Here is a 27,685-nt window from a genome sequence, read left to right as displayed (position 1 = left end):
TTAAGCGGAATCCTCAAAGAAGTCTATCATCTGCCTAATTTCTTCCCATCTTCATGTATTTAATAACAACAAGTACATGAGAAATAAGATTGTTTGATTGATTGGCCATCATCATCAAATTTTGTGTGCTAAAAATATTTTATTTTTCATATTGAATCATGATGAAGTTCCAGCTTAATCCTTGCATCATTATTTCATCAAAGAAAAATGATTACAAAGGAGAGACACTTTGGTGATATTTTTTTCTACCTCTGGCGTATGCTATAATTTGGGGCCTCACTAATGGTGTAATATGAATTAACAATGTTTCATTAAACTTACTTGTCCTGGCTGGTTTCCATCTGTAGTTTTGCAGCCCTGCCGCCTCAGTAACAATGGTGACATTATAGAGGTGACCAGGTGTCAGTCCATAAAAGGTGTAGGAAGTAGTGTATTTGTCCACGGCAGTACTATGAACTAGGATCCTTTTATCCATTAGCATCAGCTGGTATCTTTCCACATTCCCAGAGCCACGTGACCAGGAAATCAGGAGAGAATCAGTTTTCGGTGAAATACTAATATCTTTTACTGAGGATGGCACTAGTGGGATAAAATGCAATTTCCAAAGTGTCATTCACAGTTTCCTTACAGAAGATACAGACACATTTAATCTGAAATCACACACTCACTTAACAGGTATTAAGGTAGCTTTCGCCGATGAAGCGTGGCATGGCATAGCAGTAAAGGGAAACAAAAAAGGGAAGAACCACAGATGATGAAAAATGGAAAGAAAGCAATAAAGCAGGAGAGAAAATGATGGGAGAGTGAACACTAAGACAGTACGTTATGGAAGGAAGTGGTAACGCGTCCCTGATATCGGGAGGCATGGGTGAAAGTAAAGGCTTATTCCAAACATAGGGATGTTTAGGAAACGTGACTTGATGTTATGAGAAGACTATACAGGAGAGAAAAACATTAAAAAAGTAAGTTCTATGGCACAAACTCAAACAATGAGGCAGAAAATCCTGTTGACTAAGATTAAAGTCAGAATGGCCATTGGGAACTATCATCATTTTGGAGAAAATTCAAGTCCCAGAAAAGTCCTATGACTTGTTCAGAATCACCCAGCAAGCTAGCAGCACGACCACACATCCTTTTCCAGTCCAGTCTTTCCTCTATATCAAACAGTATTTATTTGTTAGTCTACCTATTATGAATACATCCATCCATCCATCCATCCATCATCCATCCAGCTACCTATCTAGCTACCTATTTATTTTTGATCTCAGGGTATCCTACTCCCATTTCTTGACTTTAATATAATTTCAAAAGGAGCATAGACTATTAAATACCCAACTATCTGTAAACAGGTCTTACCTGTTGATCCATTGGTATAAACTGTAGAGGAATGTTTATCTCCAGAAACAGCTGTGATGGTAATATTGTACTTATTACCAGCAGTGAGGTTAAAAAATGTATATTCATTCCTTGAAGTTCTTCTTTGAATCTGGGACTCCTGTGTCTTTTGTTTATCATCAAGTAACTGCACCTCATACCAGGAGACCTTCCCAGACGAAGGAGTCCACCAAACATGCAAGCTGGTTGATGTAGTCTTCTCTTTATTGACTTCAAACCTAGCAGGAGGCAAAGGATCTGCAGGGCAAAAAAATAAAAGAGAAAGTAGCTTGAAGACTTTTGCAAATACACGCCTGCTTTGCTGTACATTTTCCTGCAAAACTTTACGAATCTGCTGCCCATAAAACAAATGGGCATTTTACATCACTTGCAAACTTACCATTTTATTTAAAACAGAAATTCATTTAGCTACTAGTCATATAAACTCCTTTTTCTCCCTAATAAAATCTTTTTTTAAAGACAGCTCTGCGCTTGGAATTCCAAGCAAGGTTATATCTTCTTTGGTTTGCAAGTTTTGCATTTTTCAGATGTTGACAAACATCCAGGCTCTGCCTGGATAAATACTGAAAATCTCAACAGAAAATACTAAGAAATAATTTTAAAATTTGTACTAAACTTTCTCTTTTTTAGGTTGTTGGTTCTGAGGGGGTTAAATATACAAAACTTCAGATTGTTTTCAGATATCAGAAAACCACAAAGATACAAATCTGATTATGAACCCAGGCTGGGTGTGATCACCAGAATGAACTCTCCCAACACCTGGGAGCCACTCTGTCCCTAGACTTTCTAAAGTCGAGTTCTGGGACATTCCGAAGCTGCCGGAGCTCCCAGAGCAGGTGGGAATGGGTTAGTCCTGCACCTGGCTGTTCACTTAGTTTTAATTCTCAAAGCCATAGGTTAGTTTGAGAAGTCCTACTTTCTGTGTAATGTATCTTCACCATGGATCTTGAAATAGGATGAACAGCACATTTCCACGTTAGGAACTAAGTCAATAACGCTTAGTGAGCAGATGATGCAGTAAGTAAGTAAGTAAGTAAGTAAGGGATGCAGTAAGTCCATCTGAGAAATAAGGCTCTCCCTTCTGTGAATGTTGGGAGTAGAAACACCGACAGACATTTACATGTGAGTCATTTTCAGAAGTCTTACATGGTTCTTGGTCTAGAAAGTGAGATTAAGATACTGGGGACTAAATTTCAAGAGTCAGGTCAGATACTTCAGTGACCTGGCTATAGAGATCTCAGTTCTTATATACCTCCTGGTAAATTATATTTTACTCATGAAATAACTGGAGCAATTTAGCATCTCCTTAGAACAGTTCATGTTTTAAGAAAGTGTTCACCTGTGGCTAATGTTGACACAGACAGGAACAAGGCAATCTTATTCTATATTCAAAAGGCATTTATAGCCAGACCGCTTAGTGGAACTAGGGGTCACCTACAGACGCCATACACAGGCTAGACACAGCCAAGCCAAGGCAGCGGTAACTCTGAGAGCTCAAAGCACAGGGGAGCTTGGAGGACAAGGGTGTGCAGTTTACACTCCAGCACAGCACAGGTTCACCTGGAGAGTGTAGGTTCCAGAGTCTGACAGCCTGGGCTTGAATCTGCATTTCCTGCTTCTTAGCAATTCCTTAAGCTCCCTGTGCCTCGGCGGTTTCCTCTATGCAATGCTGATAACACTGCCATCTTTTTAGTGGAATTGTTATGAAGGTTAAATTGAGGGGTTTTTTTTAATCAATAGAACATACTTGAGAAATCAGAAATAATCCCTTATTTTTATGGTCAATTGATTTCCTTTTTCTTTTTATTGAAGTACAGTTTCTGATGTACAGCATAATGTTCAGTCATACATACAATACATAGATTCATTTTCATGTTCTTTGTCATTATAGGTTACTATAATATATTGAATATAGTTCCCTGTGCTATACATAAGAAATTTGTTTTTAATCTATTTTATATATAGTAGTTGATATTTGCAAATCTGGAACTTTAAGTTTATCCCTTCCTACTCCCCTCCCCGCTAGTAACCATCTTTGTTTACTGTGTCCGTGAGTCTGTTTCTGTTTTGTAGATAAGTTCATTAGAGTCTCTTTTTTTTTTTTTTTTTTTTTTTAGATTCCATATATGAGTGATACCATACAATATTTTTCTTTCTCTTTCTGGCTTACTTCACTCAGCATGACATTCTCCAGATTCATTCACGTTGCTGCCAATGGCTAAATTGAGTACTTTATCTAGAGCACTTAGAACAATAGCTGGCACATAGTAAGTGTTCAATATTAGCTATTATTATTATTATTCCTCCTTTAATCAGGAAGATCTTGTCACAGAAGCAGGGGGATGTAGCGGCAAAGAGTGTGGGCTTTGGAGTCAGAACTCAGCTCAAATCTCGGCTCCTGCACGTTACCAGTCATGGAACTTTGGGCAAGTTACTCAACCTTCTAAGCCTCCATTTCTCCACCTGTCTGGGGAGCATACTCTTGAGTGATCTGAGGAGTAAGAAGATATACGGGAGACTTCACCTGGAATACAACGGGCACTCCTCAGTGTAAACTTATTTTGTCTACTTGATCATAAAAACGAATTTCCACTGGATCACTGACAAAATGGATGCAAAAGTGGAATACCATATATATTTTTTGTACTCTAAACTGATAATAGCTTCAATTGCCTTCTTAAAAAACAAACAAACAAACCTTGGAAAAATCTTATCAGTTTATTCCCATGAACTAACTTTCTAACCCTTAAGATAAAATTTGAAAATTCCCAAGATGATTCTCACTTATGGGTTCTTGAGGAAAAACAGTATGGGGTTTTTGGGGGGTTTTTTTGGTGGCAATATTATTTAAATGTTCTATCCTACATAACAAGTCTATAATTAAGGACGTCGTAATACAAGGAAAGAACATAGTTTCTCTCCCCAGAAAGTTTTCTTGTTACCACGAGATTCTAACAACCAGTGAAACTCAAGAGCAACCTTGTCACATCCCACTGAAATGACGCATTTTTGCTGAAGAGGCATTTTAAGGACAAGGACAAGAGGGGCAGCTGCTTTCCAGTGATAGCTCTGAAAGGGATCAATGCTGTCACTGACGTCCACCACCAAGCCAGACAAAGGTTAAGGAAAATGATGCCACGATCAGTATGCTCTAAACGTATATAATCTGCAGAATTATGAGCTATAGAAAATGAATTTTAAGGTTGCGTGCTTAGAGGGTGAAGTTCAGAAGCGCAGACTTTATCTAATCTCTGTGAGCCAGAAAACAAAACAGTCAATCCTTTGTACATCCGCTAGAACAAAGGAACAATGCGACTGGGAAGTGCCTGGGCTGCAAGAACCTGCCCTGGAAACAAACACTTAAAACCCCATTTACGCTGTGATAAAGCCCTTTGCTGGCAGGTGTCCACTATTGCTAAGCCTCCTGCAGAAGTTCAATAGCTTTCAGATTTCTTTTCAATCTGAGTCTAAGGAAAACTCTGCTGTATTAAAAAAAAAAGTTTTCTATATTTTATTAGCACAAAATAGATATTTCCGTCAGGGTGCTAATTTCATCTATCTATCTATCTATCTATCTATCTATCTATCTATCTATCTACCTACCTACCTATCATCTAGATACCCAGGTAGATACATGAAAGAGTTTTAATGCTGTTCAAAAATTTAGTTATATGTCTGTAACCTTTTGATCATATGACAGATCATATGTAATTAGAAAACCCTTCTTGACTTACGTAATTTATGCTGATGCCTAGAGGTACCAGTGCACACGTGTGTGCATTTATATATAGCCTTTCTGGTTTTTCCACCCATTGCTCTCAAACATATAGTAACCAGTGAAGTACTGTAAGCTATGAGAACTCTTGAAAACCAATTTAAATCAATAATTTAATCTCAATCAGTATATCACAATTTATCATTAGCCACAAAGTTAAGACATCTTTGCCTGTACTTCTTTGTTGCAGACGGACCTGGAATATGGAAGACGGGATGCCAAATGCAAAATTGTGCAGTATTCGGCTGCTCTTACTTCAATGAATCTACCAGTATCCAGAGCCCCAAGAAGTTCATAATTAGGTCTGCTGTCACCCCAATTTTTCTAATAAAGTATAGCTAAATTCCTGAACCTAATGGATTCTTCCTTTTTTTCCTTTTAAAAAAGTGACGTAGGAACAGGGAGAAACTCCAATGTATAAAATGGAATTGCTATTTGCTTTAAAAATAATTTTATATGGCCATTAAAACATTATTATCTATTGTTTAGGAATTTGCCGAGTGTTTAGAATTCAAATGATAGTATTTATTTTGGAAATAAATTCAGCCTTTTAAGAAGAGAGCAGGCAATTCATAGTGCCAAAAGCTTTTTTTGGAGTCATAACAGCACATAATATATCTGTGTAAGATCTGATGGGTTTTGATGTGCTTTCTTAGTTGGAACAGGGGCTCAGAGGCATTAAGTGACTCATTTACAACATGTAGATAACAAATGGGTCAGCTGAGCTCCTAACACCTGGCTCCAGGTCGTGCATTCTTGTTCTTTCTATCACACTTCAGCTGTCCCAGGGTGAGAAATGGTGCCCTGAGTCCCACAGTCAGTATAACAACAACAACAAAATTAAACCAGACGTCCATGAAAAATAAGAGACAAAGTCACAGAAATTTCATTTGATGGTATGGATACCGTAGCCTAGATAAAGGAGTAACAACCTTAATGACAGCGAAATCTAATTCTGTGGCCAGTAAAGTTCTATTTATTTTTTTTAATAATATTTTTCTCGTCTGTTCCTTTTTTCCCTTAATCTCACTGCCTTAACCTGCGGTTCCATCACCTTGTGTTTGGATTACTCTGAGTTATCTGGGTGCCATCCTTATTGTCTGTCTTCCCTTGTTGCCAAATTAGCTGTTTGGGTATCTCTCCCATCTGCCATCCTCATTCCCGTGAAAGCACCAAGAGGTTTTCATGAAATGAAGTCAGAGTTTTCCCACAGGCGCTCAGGTCTCCCCAACCAGGCTGTCATCCTTCACCTCCCTTTCCAACACACGGCTTATCTTTCGCCACTAACTCCAAGCAGAGACATCTATTTTTTATGTGATTAGAGTCAACTTCTGTACTTTTACAGGAATAGGATATTATTCTAGTTAAAGGCAACATGGCAAGGTGACCCAAAGCTGAGTTTATGTAGCAATCTAACAAAATGAAGTGAACATCCACCACTCGTATAAAATAATTGGGAATTTTCTCATGGAAACTGGGAGGTGGGGGGGGTGGCAAAAGTCACAAACCATCCCTTAGTGCAGGTTGTTGAAAATGGGCAGAAGAACAAAATGGAAAAGCAATTGCTCATAATCTCCAGTTAATTAAATATATTTATGGAGAGGTCATTGTCTCTTACTTTGTGATCATTGCTGCTTCATATAGACAGCTGACTATAAGATAATATAGTATATTACGCTAATATATCAGATTAATATGCATTTCATTTATCAACTTTATACACTAAAGTTCAAGAGGCAAAGAACTTTGAAAGTTTTAACAGCCTCGACATTGAAGCAATTTTGCCATCATCTGCATCACCACTAACAACAGTGGGGGATGCTGTGTTATTTTATGGGTCATCCTATTTGAGCGTTAGGTATGCCAGTAGCAGGTGGCCGGCCCTCTGAGGGTCTACAGTTCACTCAGGCAGTCAAGGCATAAGTGAAAAAGGTAAACTCAAAGGGGACCTGTAAGGGAGGCTGACTTTGATGTCAGACTAGACCTGGTTCAAATCCTAACACTGCCGCTTCAAGCAGTGACTTAAGTATTTAACCACTCTGAGGCTGTTCCCTCATCTGTGAAATGGGTCCAACAAGATCTGCTTTACAGAGTTAAGGGGTGACGGAAGCTGAGTGTTAAGCGCAGCCCTGGCCCACGGCGGGGCCTTAGTCAACGGCAGTTGGTGCGACTGTTGCTGCCGTGAAGGGTACCACAGGCTGGCACCAAGGCGAATACACAAAAGAATGGTCTCTGAGGGCAAAGGTCTCAGAGGGGAGCTTCATGAAGGGAATGAACTAGAGCGCGTATGGAAGGAAGGTCAAGTGGGTCCTAGAAATCAGAGAGAAGAGAGGGCACTTCGGAGTTCGAGCCGTTTCCGCTAAAGCACTGAAAAGCTCCCGAGTGTTAGGGAACCACGCCAGCACGGAGGGTTCCCTGCCAGCTGATGGGAACTATAACATCCCCATCCCCAGGGCGACCTCCGGCAGCCCTACTCCAGTTCTTGGATATTAACAGTGGAGGCTTTCTCAATATTATCTAAAGCGCTACATAAATGCAGTATAAAGGGAAGGAAGTCCCTTGGCCTCCTCTTTCAAGCAGATTGCCGCCCAGAAGCCTCTCTCATGGAGAAGTTCATGATGTGTGCTTCCAAACCTGGACATTTAGATTCTAAGGAATTATTGTTAATGTTAGGTACAATACTGACATTGTAGTTACGTTAAAAATAATGCTTATAGTTCAGAAATGCATACTGAAATACTTATAAATGAAATTAAATTGCTGACTTCGATTGCATGAAAATGATGTGGGGTGGAGCAGTGAGTGGGGATACAGAGAAACAAGATTGTCACTTGGTAACTGTGGAGGGTAGGTGATGAGTACACGGTAGTTCATCATACTATTCCTTCCTTCCTTCCGAAAGGAAGAAAAATAAAATCAAAGCCCCAAATCCCTGGAAATCTATATGTGTACCTACCATGTTAATTTTAGTTGCATAGATTTATCTTCGTTTATATACATTCAGACATATAGAGTGGGCTGGACTTCTCCTACAAGGTCAGAAAGGTGTCAGAATTGTCCTTTAGCCCCCAAGGAGATTTCAGGGAATTGGTGTCTGGGAATGGAAGGCGAAACAAAGTTTCCTCCATGCTGTCTAGATTAATCAGATTTTATGTCTTGCTAACCTACAGAAAGCCATGCCCACCTACAGAAGTCAGACTAACGGAAGACACTCCCAAGTACACAGAAGGTCAAGTTCAGCAAATTAGGTTGGTTGATACCATATACGTAACTCAGCTTGACCGTAGAATCCGTGAAATAAACAGACTGCAAATGGCTGATTGCTAAATACTGAAGCCCATCACCAAAAATTCAGCACAACTGAAAGCTGACTCTGTTACACTAAAACTCATTTAATCCTTATTCTACCCTTGTGCAGGCTGAGTATGTAAAGATTTAAAGCATTTTGTTGTAGTTTTTCTCTTTAACAGATGAGTAGAAAGGTAACAGTGAAATATCATATGTAATTTGAAAGAACAAATACCAACTTAAAAATGGTATCCTTTCTACAGAGTAGTGAAAAGAACTGGAGTTGGGGCCAGTGAACCAGCACTCCTGGTCTGGGTTTATCACACCTGAGCTGGGTGGATCTGGGATTAGTCAATTCTTATGAACATCAATCTCATCTCCATCCTGAAAGTAGTAAGAGGAAACTTACTACACAATTCGTAGGTGACAGAAACGATTCTGGAACTTACGTATGAACCAATTACAACCTCAAAACGACCCTACGAAGTGAGCATTATTTTTCTGATCATCCCTATTTTATGGATTAGAAGAGGCTAGTAATTTGCCCAAGGCAACGTGGTTAGTAAGTGATGAAGGAGGCTGCTTTCAGACCTCTCCTCTTAACTACCGTGTAACCTGTGCCTTCACGACGCCTCTTCCACAGGACTGCCATGTGGATAAAATTAAACACTATATGGTCAGCAGAGTATATATCTGATACTCTTACCTACTAAACAAGGTAGGTGGAAGTATTTTCTATGCTATAAAAACACGGGACAAATATTAGAGTATTATTTTCTTCCTGGGAAAGGAAACAACACCCCTAGGCGTTACAGATTTGGCAAAAAGAGGAACGGTACCAAAATCTTAATGCCAACGAGTAATAGAAGAGCTACGTCGGGAGTTCCTGACCTCCAGTGTACACGGATTCACTCTGATGCTTGCTTACAATCAGATACCCTAGGCTCCGCTCCTAAATTCATTACATATGAGGTGGAAGCCCATAATACCATTTTATAACAAACTCTGCAAGAGATTTTGATGCTAGTAGCTTACAGACATTATTGAGAAATAATGACGTACGTTTAAAGCCATGTAAATGTTGTGGACTAAAATTGCATCCCTCTAAACTTGGTCTGTCAAAGCCCTAACCACCAATATTTCAGAATGGGACTGAATTTGGAGATAAGACCTGTAAAGGGGTAACTGAGTTAAAACGGAGTCTTTAGGGTGGTTCCTAATCCAATATGATTGGCATCCTTATAAGAAGAGGCGATTACAACACAGACACCACAGATGGACGACCGTGTGAGGACGTCCCGAGGTGGCCGTCTGCAAGCCAACCAGAGAAGCCTCAGAAGAAACCTGCTGACAACTTGATCTGGGACATCTAGCATCCAGAATTGCGAGAGAAAATAAATTTGTTGTTTAAGCCACCCAGTCTGTGGCACTTTGTTATGGAAGCCTGGGAAAACGAACACAATAAGCAACATTTTGAGGTGGAAACAGCAGCTGATATGGTGATTTGGTAATTAAAGCTCCTGAATTTTTTTTAAAATAAAGACAAAAGAATGCGCTACATTAAAAGACCTTTTTTTTTTTTTTTTTTGCCTTTTGTTCTAAACTGATAAATCAGTATCTGGAACTAGTAAGAGAGCATATGCCACTAAGATACCCTTCCTATAGGTCAAGTTCTCTACCAGTGGACTGCTTCCCTGGGCTCCATAACTTACCCACAGCCCAAGGAGAATAGAGTGTATGTACATTCTCCTACTAAAATATTCACTTCACTTATTCATAACTGTCTATCTATCATCTATGTATTCATCTGTAGATCCATCCATTCATCTCTCCATTCATTCATCCATCTATCCATCCAGCTAATCTCTACTGAACATCTGCCAAGGACTAGGTACCCTTTTAGGCACTGAAAAATGACTTCTTATTGGTGGGAAGATAAAAGCCGCCCCCCTACCCAAAGTTCTAAATGAGAATGCTACAGTTAAACAAACTACAATGTCCTTAGGATGCATTCAGGTAAGGAGAGCAATGAAGTGGTCCAGGGGGATTCCAGTGTATTGGTCCCTGAAAGGAAAGAAGCCATAGCCCAGCTCTAGAAAGTTCTGGGCAGACTGGCTGAGTTTTGCCAAAACCTTCCAATATTTTAAGAGAATCCATAGACTGATATTTACGTAAATTTTCTGTTCATCATGCTAGTGAAATAATCTGAATTTTTCACAAACATGACGAGAGCCAAACAAAATGTATCCATTATTTAGACACCTAGACACTCCCAGAGGCTACTAGTTTGCAGCCTCTGCTCTAGACACCGAGGACACAGTGTTAATAAAAGTGCTGAGTTCTTCAATATCTGACATCTTCACAATCTGACATCTGATGAATTCACAACTAAGTACTCTGGCTGTCAACTTACTGCAGTGGTCACATTGACCATTTATGACCAAATACACCTAAGAATTGTCACACATCTTTCCTAGGGTAGGACAGTGTGGCATACACGAGACAGGGCAAGGTTCTCATCCAGGAAACAAGTGGTCACCACCTTCACATGACCCTCCCTCACCTCTGTACAAGACTACAAGAGCAGAGACCATGTTTTCTTTGCCCTCTTTACAAACCAGTCACTCCCTGGAGTAATTCCCTGCAGAATCCAGGCTCGATAAATGTTTGCTGAGCTGAATTTGAATCCACTTACGTTTTTCAATTCTGATTTTAAATCTGGACTGAAAACTGATCGTTGCTGAAATAGTCCCCATTTAGTTAACACTTCTGATCTTTAAGGACATGTCTACATTGCTAAAATAACTATTTTAGATAACTTATCAGGAAAAACAGCCAGACAAATCCCACTTGGAATGATATAGAGATAATTAAAGCAACGGCTGTCTCTCCAGCCAAATTACACCTTGTTCTCACCTTGTTTTATTCTATCCTGACAAGACAGGTGTATGGAATAAGAAAAGCACCACATATTCGAATGACTTTTTTGTTTGAAGTTCTAGCTCAGATTTAATATTATGCCACTAGTTGATCCTGCTTTAACAACAGTAAAATATGACTTGTGCCCCTTCATCTCTGTTACTTAACAATTAATATAGAGGAATCCTAGTCCCTAATACATTCTCTTAACTTAAAGGAAAAATTCACATATGTCCTTAAAATATAGAAAGTACATAAAGTGCTGACAAAAAATAAATAACAACTAACCAAAACTTTTTCTCTTTAAAACATTTTTATATGTCTTAATTTTAAAAATATTTATTTAAAGAAAATTATTTTAAAAACATGAAGAATCCTAAGTAAGATTATACCATCATACAAATAAGTACAAAATAATGATCATTATACAAACATCAGCTGCAAATTTCATTCTTCACATTTGGCCTGGAGCTCATAAAATTTGTGGTGCAAAGTATATTTGTGGTGCTGTAAAAAGTAACTCCTTAAGGAAAATGATGAGACACTGAATGCTAACAATTGTGAGTGCTGATGAAGCCTTTTTAAAATTCAACATAGTCAATAAAATGCAAATATTTCTTACACTTCACAAATGTCTCTGGACTGGAAACACTTTCATGTATAATTCAACTCGAAATACATTCTAACTAGTGACACCCACAGTGAGTCCTTTTTCATCAATTTTTTTTTCAAAAAGTAAAACCTCTGGGTTAAGAGAGTGTATTCTGCCTTAAAAGATGATGTATTCATCATCTTTTTTCCCAAAAGCTTTTGAAGGCTCACCTGTTTTTAAAAATCATTCTGCTCCATTCAACACAGACACTTTATCAAATGTAAAGAACACATCTGGAAGGTCTAGGTCATAAATTTCACAGTATTAGCCATCTAAGTGTTCACAAAACTCTCTTCACATACCGAGAAACCAACAACTTTATAACTAAAATCCCAGCCGCTTAAACTTCTGTAAAATGTGCTAATTATGTGTTTGATTTCAGTCTCTTTGATTTCATACAAAAACACAACCACATTCTTAACAAGATGTGTTTCTTTTCCTTAAATTTAAATTCCTGCAAATCTCAGAAATTATCTAACTTTCATCTGACATAAGTCAAGTGATCTAAAAATTGGGCATTCTTAATTAATAAGAGAATATTTGATTGGCTTATTACATGAAACCAGTTACACTTCCTGACCCTGATAACTGGCCATTCTCACACCTGTTCAAAGAACTATATGTTCCTTGAAGTGATCTTTGTTCAGGACACAGACAACACATTTCTAAATTTAACTTCCGGAATTTTTCGGTTAAATTTGACTTTCTCAATGAAAGTAAGGCTTGACTATTGCAACAAATAAAGACAATGTTAAAGGGAAAACTAATGAAGTCATAAAACATCAAAGTCACTAGAGAACTTAGAGCACATCTGAGAGTGGCCATGTGGATTAATGAGGTAACACGCATGGTAGGAACTTGGACTTGAATGACCAGGTCTCATTTTACAGACAAGAAAACAGGCAGGAAAGACAAACTCTTACCATATACGCATGGAAGGGTTTACGAAAAGTGAACAGAAAATGACTGACCTAAGGTGCAGAGTAACCAAAGGATGGTCTCTGATATTACGCTGTTTTAATTATTCAAGTGATAAAAAAGAGAATTTTCATATCCTTATTTTAAGAGACTTTCCTTGATTTCCCCCCGTGAATGACTGTTCTATTCCTGAAGATTTTATGTCCTGGTTCCAAAATAAAACTACGTTGAGGAAAGGCACATCCCTAATCATTGCACTTCCATTATTTATTCTAAAAACATTGCCTAAAAATTTATCCCAGGGTTTGACAGTTTAATGTGATGGAAGCTCAAACCACATCAGTTTAAAAAAAAATTCCCTCCAGAGCCACAGTTTCTCAAGTGGCTAGTCTGCTGTTTTCAGCACTAGGGAAATCTCTGGAAGTCAACCAAGCTGCTCTGGCCAGATCAGAGATGAGAAATCTTTGTCAACAGTTATCTTCACAGATGTTTTTAACCTTTACTTTATTATTATTATTATTTTGTATGCCTGGAACTCAAATGAAAACCCAGCTTGAAAAGGCAGGGCTCAGCCCAGAGTGGCCTGGCCGTCCAACTGCACCTGTCACTCTTTACCTGTTTGCAAGACCACAGTTCTCTCTTCTCCATCCTGAGACATAATCCTGAAGTTATAGATGGTTCCCGCTCGTAAATCCTTGGGGTTACATCCATAGGTGGCGTTGTCTATCCGCACGGGGTGGCACGACGCGACCCCCGAAGTGTCACTGCTGTAGCTGAGGCTAAAGTTACAGGGTGACGCCAAAGTTCTCCACTGCAGAGACACGGACCGGCTGGAGACCCTGGACTCCGTCAGGGTGAAGTTGCATCTCACTGGTTCCCCCAATCCAGTCTGCAAAGGAACCAGAGACAACCGCTGAAGCCCGCAGTCCAGACCTGCCTAGAGACGTGTTCGCAGCCAGTTCCGCAAGCTGCCTCCACTTGCCCCTCGCCCCCAGCCTCAGCGCATCCATCCTTTTGCCCTCCAGCCAGAGAAAAGGCCCGCTACCCAGGTGGGAGGCCTCTTTCTACCCGGAGGAGGTGGAGGGAGAAGGTGGCTTTTTGCCCCTGACGGTAGCATGAGCTGTCAGTCTGGCTGGGGCCTGAAAAGAGGAAGAAATTCCGCCGCCTCCCCCTGCAAAACACACCCCAGGAGGCCAGAGAGCGGAGCGGGGATCGGGTCCTCGGCGGGGCGGGGCGGGGCGCGTCCGCCCGCGGGGACCTGCTCTGCGGCCCTCACCTGCAGCAGGCTCAGCGCCGTCCACAAGGCCAGCCCGGCCGCATGGCTCCGCATGGCGCCCGGCGGCTCCCCAGGCTCGACGGCGGGGCCGGGCCGCGGGGCGGCCCCGACGGCCGGCGGCGCGGGGACCACTTGTTGCGCGCGCGCGCTCAGCGCGCCCCGCGGGCGCAGAGCGCGGGCCTCCGGGCTGGCGACGCGCGGGGGCCGCCGCCGCCGCTGCTGCCGCCGCCGCCGCCGCCGCCGCTGCCGCTGCTGCCGCCCCGGGCGGGCTGCGGACGCGAGAGGCGGCGGGGGCCGGCAGCGCGCCGCCCTTCCCACGCTGCCATTCTGACCCGCGCTGCCTCGCCCCGAGCCCCGGCCGCGGACTTCCGCAATCAAAAGGCAATTTCCTCGTCTCCCGGCAAAGGAACAATGCGCCGGCGAGGGAGGGAGCCCCGAGGAGCCAACGCCGGAGGCTGCCAAGGGGGCCCGAGGCCGGGCCAAGCCGCCGCCGCCGCCTCTCCCCCGCCGGGGGTCGCGTCTCTGCCTCCTTCTCCTCCTCCTCCTCCTCCTCGCCCGACTTTCACTTTTTCCCACTCTGTGGTCCTCCACCCCGCCGTCCCAGCCGCATCAGGACCTGCTCCCTCTCACTTTCCAGCCCCCCACCCCCGCCCCTTCCTCCCTCCACACCCCGCGCCTCCCCCTCCCTGCCTTCCTTCCTATCTTCCTCATCTGCTTTCTCCGGGGCCTCTTTTCCCAGGATTAAACTTGACCACAGCAGATTTCCCTGGGTCGCTTCGCTCTTTCCTGAAGCCTTTTATTAGAGTGCCTTTGCCCTTCTCACCTCGGAGCACTCATTAGTCCCAACGCGCATCCCCCTGACACCACCAAGAGAAAAAGACCCCGAAAGGATGGTGTCCATTGTCAACTTGACCTTCATTTTTTCCTGCCATTCACTTTCCCCTTTCTCTTGCGTGCAGGTTCTGCGCCCTCCCTAAATCTTATGCAAATGATGCTAACCAAGAACAAATGTAATCACCACCAATTGTGCAGCCCACATGCAAAACAGCCTCATCACTGACCATCCAGAAGTTTGAAGCCATTTCATCCATAATTGTCCTAGCAATAGAAGAAAGCAAGCAATATGAACTCTCGTTCGGAGCAAACACTCTTGATGGCTCAGCTCCCCCACATGTTACCAAAAAAAATGAAATTCACTTAGTTTTTGGCACTAACTTTATGCTAACTTTTAGCAATTGCCTCAGTACCTGAATGATCATGTATCTGAAAATGGATTTTAAAAGAGTTTCCAATAACCAAAGAGCAAAAATGTTTAATTGCACACAGGTGACGGTAGCAAAATATTGCAACAACCTGAATAACGTTTGATTGCTTCTCTTGGGTGCCATCCCTGACAAATGCCAAAAGAGATGAGATTTTTCAAAATGGAATATTCTGGAGCTAAATCAATGGGAAGGGTGACATATTCTTTCCTTTTCAAATAGGTTATACATAAAGCTGTATTATGGACTACTATATCAAAGGTGTCTACTTTGGGGAAAAGCAAAAAAATGAAAATTATTTCAATTTTTTAGAAAACCTTTAAAAAAATCTTTTAATGAAAAAAATGAAAATTTTACCCTTTCAAAGATTCTGTAGGCCTTTAATCTGCAGCCAGACCGGAGATCTCAAATCTCTTTTTCAAGTTAGCAAACATTCAAAGAAAGTCAAACCTAAAACGTGTGTATTTCTGGGAAAACGGAATCTTTCCTATTTCTCTGCCCGGGTCACTTGTGTCACTGAAGAACCATTGCCTTCTGTATTTTGCCCCCAAGTTCAATGGCTTTTCACAGCCTGGCATGCCTTTCAGCATCACCAGAGATGCCCCCCTTTTCTCCCCGTTAGATACCGCGAACCTACAGGCTGCCTTCAGCCTTTACAGGGGTCTCTCTCTCTCTCTCCTTTTTTTTTTTTTTTAGCTTTATTCCTTTTTAACATTACCTTTCTCTTTTTTCTGCTGTATTCAGAAAACAAAGTGATTTCCTCGTCTGTAAAACTGAAATAATACCTACTCCTAGTACTTCCCAGACTATTATGAGAAGTAAGATCACATACGTTAAAGTGCCTTTGCAAACTTTAGTGTGCTGTCCATCTGTCAGTTTGCCTCGTAATAGATTGCATCCAAATCACACGTTTTGCTTTAAACTCATCCATCACATAGATCCCACTTACCTACCTTCTGCTGCCCATCTTTCTCTTTGTCTTTCTCAATGAGGTGGAAATTTCTGTCATAGGTTGGCCCTCAGATTTGAAATCTTTCCACCCAAATTCATGAACTTCCCTCTGTCCTATGGAGAAATCTTTGGTAAATTTGATCTTTTCTAAGCTCGCCAAGCTTTCTCAAACATTTTTTAAAAACTATCACGTCACCAACCTACTATACCCTATCAATTAATTTTAAAATGGTAACTCATACCCTTCACACTAACTATAGTGCAATACACTGCTTTATAATAGTGGCAACTACACCAAAAAGGCAAAATGCAAAGAGGACTCATCAAACAAGGGAATAACAGAATAGTCTCACAACAACATCTGAACATTGTTCAGATGCTTCCAAATTCTATGTCATTAACAGTGATCTGCTAATAACACCCATGGGAATATGAATTAGGAAAAGGAGTTTCTTTAAACACAGTAATTTTATTTTGGATCAAAGAGAGACATCTACATTGAGGATCATGTGTCTTTATCTATTTTAATACCAATGTACATAAAGAATCATAGCAGTCCATGAAGAAAAGGACTAGGGGCTATAGATATTTCTTTTCCTAAGGTAAATAACTGCTGGGGTGCTTTTTTGTGGGGGGGAATCTTAAGTCTCAGAGCAAAGCTCCCAATTCATTGGTGGGTCCTAAGGAACCTGTAAGAATGAGCATTTTATGAAACAAGGAGGGGAAGTTTAAACTCAGGTTTTTACTGATTCCATTTTTAAAAACTGATTTACCTTTTAGAAAAACACTTACATTAATATAAAAAATTACAGTGATGTGTAGTAGATGTAAGGCAATAAGGGACTGGGAAAGGTGGCCAGATACCATCTTTCCCAAGAGGAGTTTATTTGAAACTACTGTACAAATTATAAATAAAATGATTCATTTTTCCCTTTGTTCTCATCTTTGTTTGGAATTCCTCAACTGCCTTTGAACTTATTTATCCTATGTAATGACACTGCATTTGCTTTAGACGTTACTGCATTCCAGGAATTTGGAATCAGCCTCTCTGTAACTTCAGGGGACATCCTCTTCTCTGTGCCACGAGGAAGCCTTTCCCAGACTTCGTGGGGGGTGGGGGTGGGGCTGCTTTTGGTCAGACAGGAGAGTCTAATGTCTAATGTTGGTTAAACAGCTGCCTTTTAAACAGGTAGTTATAGCAATTAATGAGTAATCGTTATAATTTATTTTTATTTTTGGGGAGTGGGTAATTAGGTTTGTTTGTTTGTTTATTTTAAGGGAGGTACTGGGGATTGAACCCAGGACCTTGTGCACGCTGGGCATGCGCTCTACCACTGAGCTATACCCTCCCCCCTGTTATAATTTACATAGTCATTAATTATGAATTCATGGAGGAAAGCATGGCTCTGATCACATTAGAAACCAACATGTTGAATGATACAACCAGTCATCAGGGGTCCAGGGGCCACACTTTGAGAACTGCTCCTTGAGATCACAGTCCTATCTGGCTGCAGAGAGCGTTGGGGGAAGGAAGAGAGAGCAGATTGGTGAAGTTGGTTGGTTAATCCAAATTTATGACCTACATGAGGCCTTTCGTGATCTGGCCTCTGCTCACCCCATGCCTCTCTCCTGTTTACCTCCTATGCTCCGGTGGCCTGAGTCAAATAATTCATTTACTCATTCACTCAGCAAATACCGACTGAACACCTACGGTGTGCCAGACCTCAGTTAGTTTAGGTTTTGAAGACACCCCCATGGAGCTGACTTTGTCCTGCCCCAGGGCCTTTGTGCCTGCTGTCTCCTCCTTTTGGACCACTGCTCCGCAGGGTCTCTGCTTGGCTATCTTCCTCTCAATGTTTAGGTCTCAGCTTAAACACACCCCTCTGGGGCCAGGCCTTTTCTGACCTCACAAGAGAAAGTATACTGTTAGCAGTCTTCATCTCAGTGATCTATTTATTTAATTCTGAGCATTAGTGATACTTGGTAATAAGCTAATTATTTATAAGTTTGTGTACTGCCTGCCTGCCTGCTTTCCTGGGGCACATGGAGAATCCCCTTGGGGCAGAGTCTTGGTCTTGTTCTTCTTGCACAGAGCTTGGCCTACAGGGGAGTTTCAACAAGTATTTGCTGAATGAGTAGATGAATGAATGAATGAATGAATGAGCCTTTGTAGCTGCTCAGTAAATATTGTTATGTGAATAAATACTCTCAACAAGTCCTTCTAAACATGTTCCTAGTGGATGCCTCAAGTGTCATCTTGAAAGGGAGGGAAGGATAGAGAAGAGAAAAAGAAGGGAGGGCAAAGAGATAAAAGAGAGGAAGAAGAGAAGCTTGATTTTGAAGAGAAAGAGGTGGGCAAAGAGGAGTGGGAGGGAAGTTGAAGGGAGAAGGACGAAGGGGAGGAAGGGGGTACTCTTCAGGACAGTGGTCCTCAAAGGCTAGCATCATCTGAGGACTTGCTAGAAACGTAAATTCTACGACCCTCCCACAACCTAAGGGATTTGAAATGCTTTGGTGGAGCCCAATAGTGTGTGTGTGTGTGTGTGTGTGTATGTGTGTGTGTGTGTGTGTGTGTGTGTGTGTGTGTAACAAGCCTTCCTGCTCTAGTTGGTGAGACAGAACTATTCAAATTCCAAACAAAAGCCTTAGATTGTCAATCCTCCTCCCTTAAATCCTGATACCAGTTTATATTAAAGAGGGTTACTGATACCTCAGTTTTTTTTTTCTTTTACATTCCACTGAGCTCGTTGCTTACAAGAAGCCACGTAGGTGACTTAGAAGATGAATAATTTTAGAATGTGTCAACTGATGGTGATGGTAATGGTAAATTGGTGGTATAACATATACTATCTTATATATTATATTTACAATACATTAATGCATATTTTGATAATCTAACTTTTCAATAAATGCAGATGCTAGAGGAAAAAGGAGCAATATAAGATGACAGGCGAATTCTGATGCCTTTTGTTATGCAACTCTCGTGTGTGTCCCCAGATATTTTTAAAAAGAAGAGAGCCTAGCAATTAAGGAATGTGTCAATTAAAAACAATTCCAAGGTGGCAAATCCTTCTCTAAGTTTTAATTGGAACTGGCTCAACAGTAAATTACAGCAGAAGTGAATACAATTTTATCCAGCAGCAGATGTCATGCATTTAAAAGAGATTCATTAAATTTAAGGTAAGATAATTTTGATAAGCAGCTTTTTAAAAGGGGCGATGACCGCCCTCTTTTGTGTTTAGAGATGCTATTTTGGGATATTTAAATTTCAAGGCATCTTTCTAACTTCCTAGGTCGTAACCTTCCTAGGTCATAGGTCTCCAGGAAAATGGAAATAATACAGACGTTTCGGGGTGGTTTAATGAGAGGGCAGATTAAACGAGAAAGTGCATGTTGTATGTATAGCTCAGTCAGTCTCTGGCTAAAGGCAAATGTGAGATCCTGTGATTATTAGCAGTAACAGTGGTACATGAATAGCAATAAATCATGGATGCTGAGCACCCAGTAATGCTACAGACCAAGTCCACAGATAAGCATGTTTTTCTGAGAACATCCAAACGATAATACATTACCATTGCTGCCAATCTCATATCCAAGAGAAATTCTTCAGGAGATCAGCACAAAAGACACTTACTGGCTGGGCTGACTTGTTGGCTGTGCCAAGATTTTTTTAAATCCTGGAAGGGAGGGGTGGGAGTGCCGGATGTGTCTCGAACAGCAGCCCCATCATCTCGCTCAGACACATCTCTAAGGTTTCCTGGTTTGTTTGTTTTTTTTTTTCTACATCAATTTCTCACCCTCTTCCCTTCCCCCACTTTTTTTTTTTTCAAATCTGGAGGAAATGGGCTTTGCATAGTTTTTGTCAGAGCTTTATAACCGTACACAGACGGAGGACTTAAAACCAGATGTGACTGTAAACGAGTCAGTGTTTCAACCTCAAGCGCCGAGGCTGCATCTTCTTTCCCACGTTCTGGCGCTACCGCCCCACCCTCGGAAATGAGTCGGCTCACAGATGAACCAAATCGAGGCATTCATGCTGCCGGTGGGGGCGGGGGGGGGGAGGGCTGCCGGTTTGGGCGTGACAGCTATACATTCTGGTTTTGGTGAGGGAGGTCCTGATTTTCATGAGTATCCAAGCCCTAGGAGAGTAACCAAACATGGCTAACATTAGCTTTAAGAAAAAAGAGAATAAAAACGAAAAGAAGTGATCACACACCTCATCTCCCTTAGGAAGTGAGGCTTGGAAGGTAAAGATTCTGTTTTCTTTTTTTCTGTGTGTCATGTCGTTAGAACATCATTTCCGTGAACTCTCTGAAGGTTGCAAATAGAGGGCTCACTGTTTGGCTGGCACATGTGCATTCTCTGGCTTCTATAGTGTGATCTTAACATTGGTTTTAAAAAATGGAATAAGTAGGTAAAAATAGGAGATTTTATATGGAAAAAAACCCTGGATTTTGACTTTTTATTAAAAAAAAAAAAAGATGGAGTCTTGCTGGGTCTATATTCTGCCCGTGTCTTCCACGCAGCTTCCCAAACCCACCCGTCTGTGCCGGACGAGGCAGATACAGGGCATCTCAGAGTCTCCTGAACGCTGACAGTGATCAAAGTGGAAGATCAAAGCATCTTATCATGTTTTTTAAAAATACGATGATAAAACCATCAGCTAGATTAGAAACCTCTTGCAGGAAGGAGTCTTGGCTCTGCATTATCTCCCCGACAGGCCCAGGTGGAGATTCAATGGCTACTCATATGCCCACACAGTAAACGTTCTCACCCCACCGCTAAACAAGGGCGCGGCTAAGTGCTGGTACATCTTCTACTTCGCTGTATTTTTCAGTTGCACCAGTGCAGACCTGGAATCCTTAGAATCACAGAATCAAAGAATGCTTATCACCTACGCCTTAGGATAGACAAGTACCCAAGCAGCTTGACTCTATGGAAGATCTGATCCTTCTCAAATAATCCGGAGGTCACTGGATGCAGGCCATTAAGGCCAAAAATCTTACTAAGACATCTACTTCGGTATCCTTTCCACAGCTCTGCAGCTCTGGGTTGGAAGTACAGCCTTGCAGAAAGAGAAACAAACGGAAATGTTCACAGACACACAGATGAAGGGCGAGCACCCGGTAACGCCACCCAGGTGGTGTGTGCGCACTGGCCCAGATATGTCTGAGATCCCGATCAGAAAAGCTCTGACGAACAAACAGGTGTCTCCGTGTCCTTCCCAAACAGAAAGCCCCCCATCGGTGATCTCATCTGGATTTAGCAACAGTAGTATCCTGGTGCCAGCTCCCCCCAAAAGGGTGGGAAGAATGAAAAGGATTTTCCCTTCAAAGACAGCTCCTGGAATTCATAGCATTTCCCCTTTCAGTGACTTTTCGCCATGCTTCATAATGGTTTTCCAAGTTGTTAGTCTGTGAGTGGAAGATGTGGAGCAACCCCCATGGAGCTGCGGTCAGTTACAGGGATGGAATGCACTCAGCACTCTTTTCCAGGGTTTCTTTATCTTATCTTCCTACTTAGCTGGCTTATCCATCAGTTCTACTGCTCTTTCTTGCAAATTCATCATCACTTCTCACGGTATTTGCTCTCCCCCCGCCCAGCCCCCCACGTCTCTCCTCTGGTCCTTGACGAAGATAGACAGGTCTTCATAAGTCTGAGCTCTGGTCTACCCCTTACTCAGGCACATCCCTTGGATTCTACCCTCTAAAAGCCCTTAAGCAAACTACTACTTTTATTTTTCAAACCTTTTTTGTTTTGAAATAATTTCAAACTTACAGATAAGTTGCAAGAATTATAGAGAGTGCTACCACATATCCTAACCTAGACCCATTAGTCTTTTTTTTTTTTAACATTCTGCCACATTTGCCTTATTATTCTCTCTCCATCGATGAAATTTTTACCTGAAGCGTTTCAGAGTAGGCTGCATATCTCCCAAATAGAGTGTGTAATCTCAGTAAAGTTACCAAAATTAGGAAATGCAAAATTGATACAATGCTTGGGTCCACAATCCGTATTGCAATTTTGTCAGTTGTCTCAAGAATGACCTTTTAGCATTTTTTGTTGTTGTTTCTCTGTTAAGGATCCCACCCAGGATCCTGTATTGTATTTAGTTGTCAAGTCTCTTAATCTTCCTTAATCGGAAACAATGCTTCAGCCTTTAAACATGATCTTTATAACACTGACCTTTTTAAATGATACAGGTCAAGTATTTCTCTGGTACACACTTTCCTCCATTTGCACTTGTGTAGTGTCTCCTGATGGTTAGATTCAGGCTATAGGTATATCTCCAGCAGAACTTTCCTGCTTCTCTCACGTTCAGTGTTTTTTTTTTTCCCTAATAGGCTGATTATTCAATTATTCTCAAAAGGAATCGTGAATCTAATTGCACATTAGAATCAAGGGGGAGATTTTTACACTTCGGTGCTGTGTTGTGACCTCAGTAAATTCTGATTCAGTAGGTCTGAGGGAGAATTTTAGAATCTGTATCTTTAAAAACCTTCCCTGAAACTTATGGTTACCAGGGAGGCAAGGGGTGAAAGGGAGGAATAAATTGGGAGTTTGGGACTGGCTTGTACAAACCGCTATGTACAGAGTGGATAAACAACAAGATTCTTTTGTACAGCCCAGAGAACTATATTCAATGGCTGGTAGTAACCTGTAATGCAAAAGCATATGTATATATGTGTATAACTGAATCACTATGCTATACACCAGTGAATAATACAACATCATAAACCAAAAAAACAAAAGCCCCCCAAAAAGCAAAAAAAAATTTTTTTAAATTAAAAAAAGCTTCCCAGGTGATTCTGATGTCTGTTAAGACCAAAGCTGAGATCCACAGACTTCCTATCTTAATTACCACATCCTGGCTTCTCCTTTGATCTCATTTCCCTCCTTTTCTGTGCTCTTTCCCCTCTGCTTCAACCCTCACGTGGGTCTGACCTCATCTGCCCAGCGGCACCGATGTGCCAGAGAAATACCGGCATGTTCAAGAGCCTGTTTCAATGCACACATTCTGTTATATTATGTTGCATTTTATGTGCCTATGATTTATATTTTGACAAAATATGAACACGGCCTTTTTGTGCACAAAATGGAGAGTCAGGCAAATCCCCTATCACTAAGAGAAAATGAAAGAGAAGAAAAATCCTTGAGATTTTAAAGCTGGTGGGGGAGTCGAGTGAATGGTCAACCATATTATGCCTCTGCCACGCGGTCATCCACGTTAGCGGGCGAAATGAGAGAACGCGTCCCTTGGTCAGAATTGGACCTGAGTGATGCTAATCATAAACTGGAGTCTGCAGGACCACATCCCTCTCACGGTAGGGGACCCCCCCTAGCATGGGCTTCCTGCACCATCAGCAGTTTCAGAATGTTTGTCTTTTATCCCCTTCACACCAGACAATCTAAGACGCTTCCACTGGTCATGAGGAGTGACTCCGGGATGGTCTGGGGTGTTTAGCTTTGCTACCTCTTTGCACTTCTCCCTCTAGGTGTCTGTCTCAGTAAAGGGGAATATTGTTCCATCTTTACTTCTGGCCACAGAGTAGTGGTGGCAGTGAGGGACCCCCCTGTGTTTAAGTAGCACGATAATGGAGTTGACCCCAGACTTAAGGGGGGTAGAAGGAGGCGGGGGGGAGGGGTCCTGCACTTGCCTCCTCACTTATTTGGAGACTCCTGTTGGGCAGTGAGCTCTTCCAGGGCCACATGGAAGGAAGCACAGAGCCGTTAAGCCCAGGCCAGCACCACAATGGCTATTCATGAGCTGAGGAAATGTGATCTTTCTCCCAGGCCAGGGCCAGGGCGGGGCGGGGAAGGGGAGATGGGGCTGTGCCTCCAGAAAAGATTTATGGATATTTAGTAGAATCAGAAGCAGCCAGTGACATTTTTAATGCGTGTTCCTTCCAGAGCATTCTCCCATGATAATGTTAGCTCATCTGGCTCTTCCAACAGCCCTGTGCCTTAGGCAGGGTGGATGACGAAGTGAAAACAAGACTTCAGTGTTAACTGCTGACAGTATTGAATGCGCATCCTGCATCCTGTGTGGCCAATGTACTCAGCGCTTTCTTTGCTTAATCAGATTTGAATCCTCGCAACTGTTTTATGAGGCAGCTAGAGTCCCCTCATTCCCCTTATTTTAGAGAGAAGGCAAGTATGACCTGACTAACTCGTAGGTTCCACCACTCGGGTTTAAACCAGGTTTCTCTGACAGCAGAGCCTAGCATTTTACCATTTTATCCAACTACCTCCCCCAAGGTCACATGGCTGAGAGGCGGTCCAGACTGGACCTCTCTTGAGAGTCTACAGCTCAAAGAATAAACGGAGGCTGGTCAGATTTTGAAGCTGTGGGAGCCCAGGATTGGGTTAACAAATTGTAACAGATCCCAGCCGCTTATCTCCTTAAAGAAGATGTGCTTAGTAACTGCCTTGAGGTTTTAGCAATGACCCAGGGCCCGGCTACAAACGCTGGGTGTGCCTGCTGTTAGTCTTCTATTCCCAAAACAGCCTTGGGCTGGAATGGTAAAAAGCTGCAGGCTCAGAGGTAAGAAGGCTGGTTAACCAAGGACGGGTAAGATCCCCTGAGGGGGCCACCTAAGACAGGCACAGCCACAGGAGTCCAGGAAAATCTTGTCAAGCAGTTGATTCTCATACATTCCGCCCTGATAAAATGAAAGGCTCAACACGACTATAATTCACCAAAAAGGGTCTTCTGACCTTGAGCCAAACACCAACAATAAACAAAGCCTTGTACTCATTGTGATCCCACCCTGTCCTTCCCTAAATTCCTGCTTTGACTGTAGTCAGTAAATATGAGAGATTTGAGAGGCTCTCATGGAGTTGGCTCCCGACTCCCTCTCGCTCTCTTGACTTTTCCCCAGAGTCTTGAGTAATTCATTCCGTCTCGGTGGGACTTCTGCCGGCCAGAACCCACAACTGGTGACGAACCCACATGAAGCTAAACTCAAGTCCAAGGCTGGTCTTCCCTCCCTTTGGAGGCCAGGTCTCCGCATCTAATCCTGCCCCCTCACTGCTCAGCTCCCCAACAGATTGACTTCCCGCTGCCTCCAGCCCTGCCTGCCTCTCCCTGCCCATAGGGAATGGCTAGTATATGCAGGGCCCGCTTCTGACACCTGCCTCTGGCCTGCTCTACAGCTGGGCTTGCGCACAAGGACAGTCAGTCTCACAGAGATGCCTGGCGGAGGGCGTGCACAGGGGCTGAAACCCAGCCAATGTTCTAGTACCAAGTCTTGGGCATTCACAGTGGAACTCTGTGCCCAGAAACTCCTTTTTCTAATTCACACAAAGACCCTAGAGTCTAATAGAAGTTCCATATCTCCCGAGGCTCCACTCACCCTCCCTGGGCCCTGTTCCTTCAAGAACGTATGCTCTGCCAAGTAATAGCAGGAGGCTGTAATTAGGTAGATTAATTTCTCCTGCTTGATGATTTCGCTTGTACGGCACTCCTCCCACCCCCTCATTACGCATGCATGAAATTACCACCGGTGGTGGGAAACTAAAGCATTTAGAAGTCCATCGGGGAGAGATTGTGGGTCAGGGACCAGATTTATCTAGATCAGTGGTTTTTGAACTTAGAAGTACATCCGTGTGACTTGGATGGCTTGTTAAAGCACAGACTGCTCAGCTTTACACCCGGAGTTTGCGATTCAGTGGGTCTAGAGTAGGACCCAAGTGGTTGCATGTCTAACAAGTTCTGGATCTGGAGAAATAGCTGGAGAAACACTGAGCTTGATATTTCCTGACTCATACTATAGACAAGCTTCTTGTTCCCCCAGCTTTGTCCTCTTACAGACACGCACAGCCACATCATACCACGATGGTGACAGTAAGAACAGCAGTAGCTAATACCAATTAAACATTATTTTCCAGGCACTTCTGTAGGCATAGGTACATGTCAATTCATTGAACTCATGTCCCGGATGAGAGAAAGGAAGTTTTGAAGCCAAGTGCTGGCCCAGGTTTACAACCTTCTAAACTGGCAGAGGAGGATGTCAGGAAAGAGAGGGAAAAGGCAAAGGCAGGGAAGATTGCTCCAAAAAGAGCCAGCTCAAGACAACTTTGCAGCAGCATTAATGAATGATGCTGAGTTCCGTACCTTGTCCTTCTTGGCACTGACCTTCGTTAATAGGAGCTCTGTGCAAGAGAATAAAGGTGACTAGATGTGCAGGGGGATGTGTGCGTGTGTCCGTGTGTCCATGTGTGAGTGTGTACTCTCCTCCTTGCTCTGCTGCTCTCTAAGTCATTTGACCTTGAGCAAGTCCTTGACCTCTGGAAGTTTAAGCTGGGCATCTGCACCATCAGCAGCAGCAGCATTTAACAAACACTATGGTAGGTTGTGTAGTGACCACAGATTCCTCCCACCCTTTGTGATGTGACTTTGCGGCTCTTCCCATCAAGAAAAGGGCTCTATGTCTCCGCCCCCTGAATCTGGCCTGGCTTGTGTATCTGTTGACCGAAGGATGTGGCAGCAATAATGCGTGACTACAGAGCCTAGGCTCGTCATTTCCAACTTTCCTGTCTTGCAAAGCTTCCCCAAACCATCACATAAAGAAGCCGGTGTAGTCTGCTGGAGGATGAGAGGCTGTGTAGAGAGGAACCAAACCTGCAGCCGGCATCGACTGCCAGCCCTGCGAGAGGCTAGTGTGAATTTCCTAGCTCAGCTGACCCTCCATGCTGAGTGCGAGAGCAAGAGTGAGCCCAGGGGAAACCAGCAGAGGAACGACCAACGCGGCCAACAGAATCACGAGAAATAGTAAGCTGTCATTGTTCAAGACTACTAAGTTTTGTTACGTGGTGATGGAAAACAGATACAAGTACCCACCTCCCAGGGTGTATGTAAGTGCTTAGCATAGGTGCTGACACACAGATCTTAGCTACTATTTTTGTCCCCTAGATTCTCTTCTTTGCAGATAGCGTAAAGCATCTCTTCATGTTCCCTTCCTCAAAACTCAAAGGGCCTCTTGATGGAAGAGAAGACACAAATACATTCCACTTTCTCGTTCCATTCCCAGTCCCATGTTCCAGTCCCAGCTCATCCCTGGTTTGTGGATCTAGAACACTGCGGTCACTCCATCAACGTGAATTAGTAGTCATGGCACTGCATTTCCAAGCATGAAATCTTAGTATTTCAGTTCTTCTCCTTCTCTAGATTTCAATTTCAGGTCAAGTGTACTCAGTTCTACCTAGTGACCCCATGTGTGTGGAAACAAAAGGAATGACAGATAATT

At 42.5% G+C, this 27,685-nt stretch overlaps 1 protein-coding gene across 2 annotated transcripts in view; it reads right to left on the bottom strand.

The window, feature by feature from the left end:
* The window catches only part of PTPRB (protein tyrosine phosphatase receptor type B), a 106,907-nt gene that overhangs the window by 61,773 nt on the left and 17,449 nt on the right, over nt 1-27,685 (bottom strand). Inside the window, exons 1-4 of one of the 2 annotated variants that reach the window (XM_006197826.4) lie at nt 14,224-14,580; nt 13,563-13,836; nt 1,357-1,632; nt 322-579 (exon numbers count right to left, since the gene is read on the bottom strand). In XM_006197826.4, coding sequence (XP_006197888.1) covers nt 322-579; nt 1,357-1,632; nt 13,563-13,836; nt 14,224-14,277 — 862 coding nt within the window. In that variant the 5' untranslated portion in view covers nt 14,278-14,580. Of the gene's footprint in view, nt 1-321; nt 580-1,356; nt 1,633-13,562; nt 13,837-14,223; nt 14,581-27,685 lie in introns of those variants that run through there. The other variant, XM_006197825.4, reaches the window with a different exon arrangement.

This window comes from Vicugna pacos, chromosome 12, assembly GCF_048564905.1.
Source record: "Vicugna pacos chromosome 12, VicPac4, whole genome shotgun sequence".
NCBI classification, from domain to species: Eukaryota; Metazoa; Chordata; class Mammalia; order Artiodactyla; family Camelidae; genus Vicugna; species Vicugna pacos.
The sequence above is the reverse complement of the archived record's forward strand: the minus strand, read 5'-3'. Positions and strand labels throughout refer to the sequence as shown.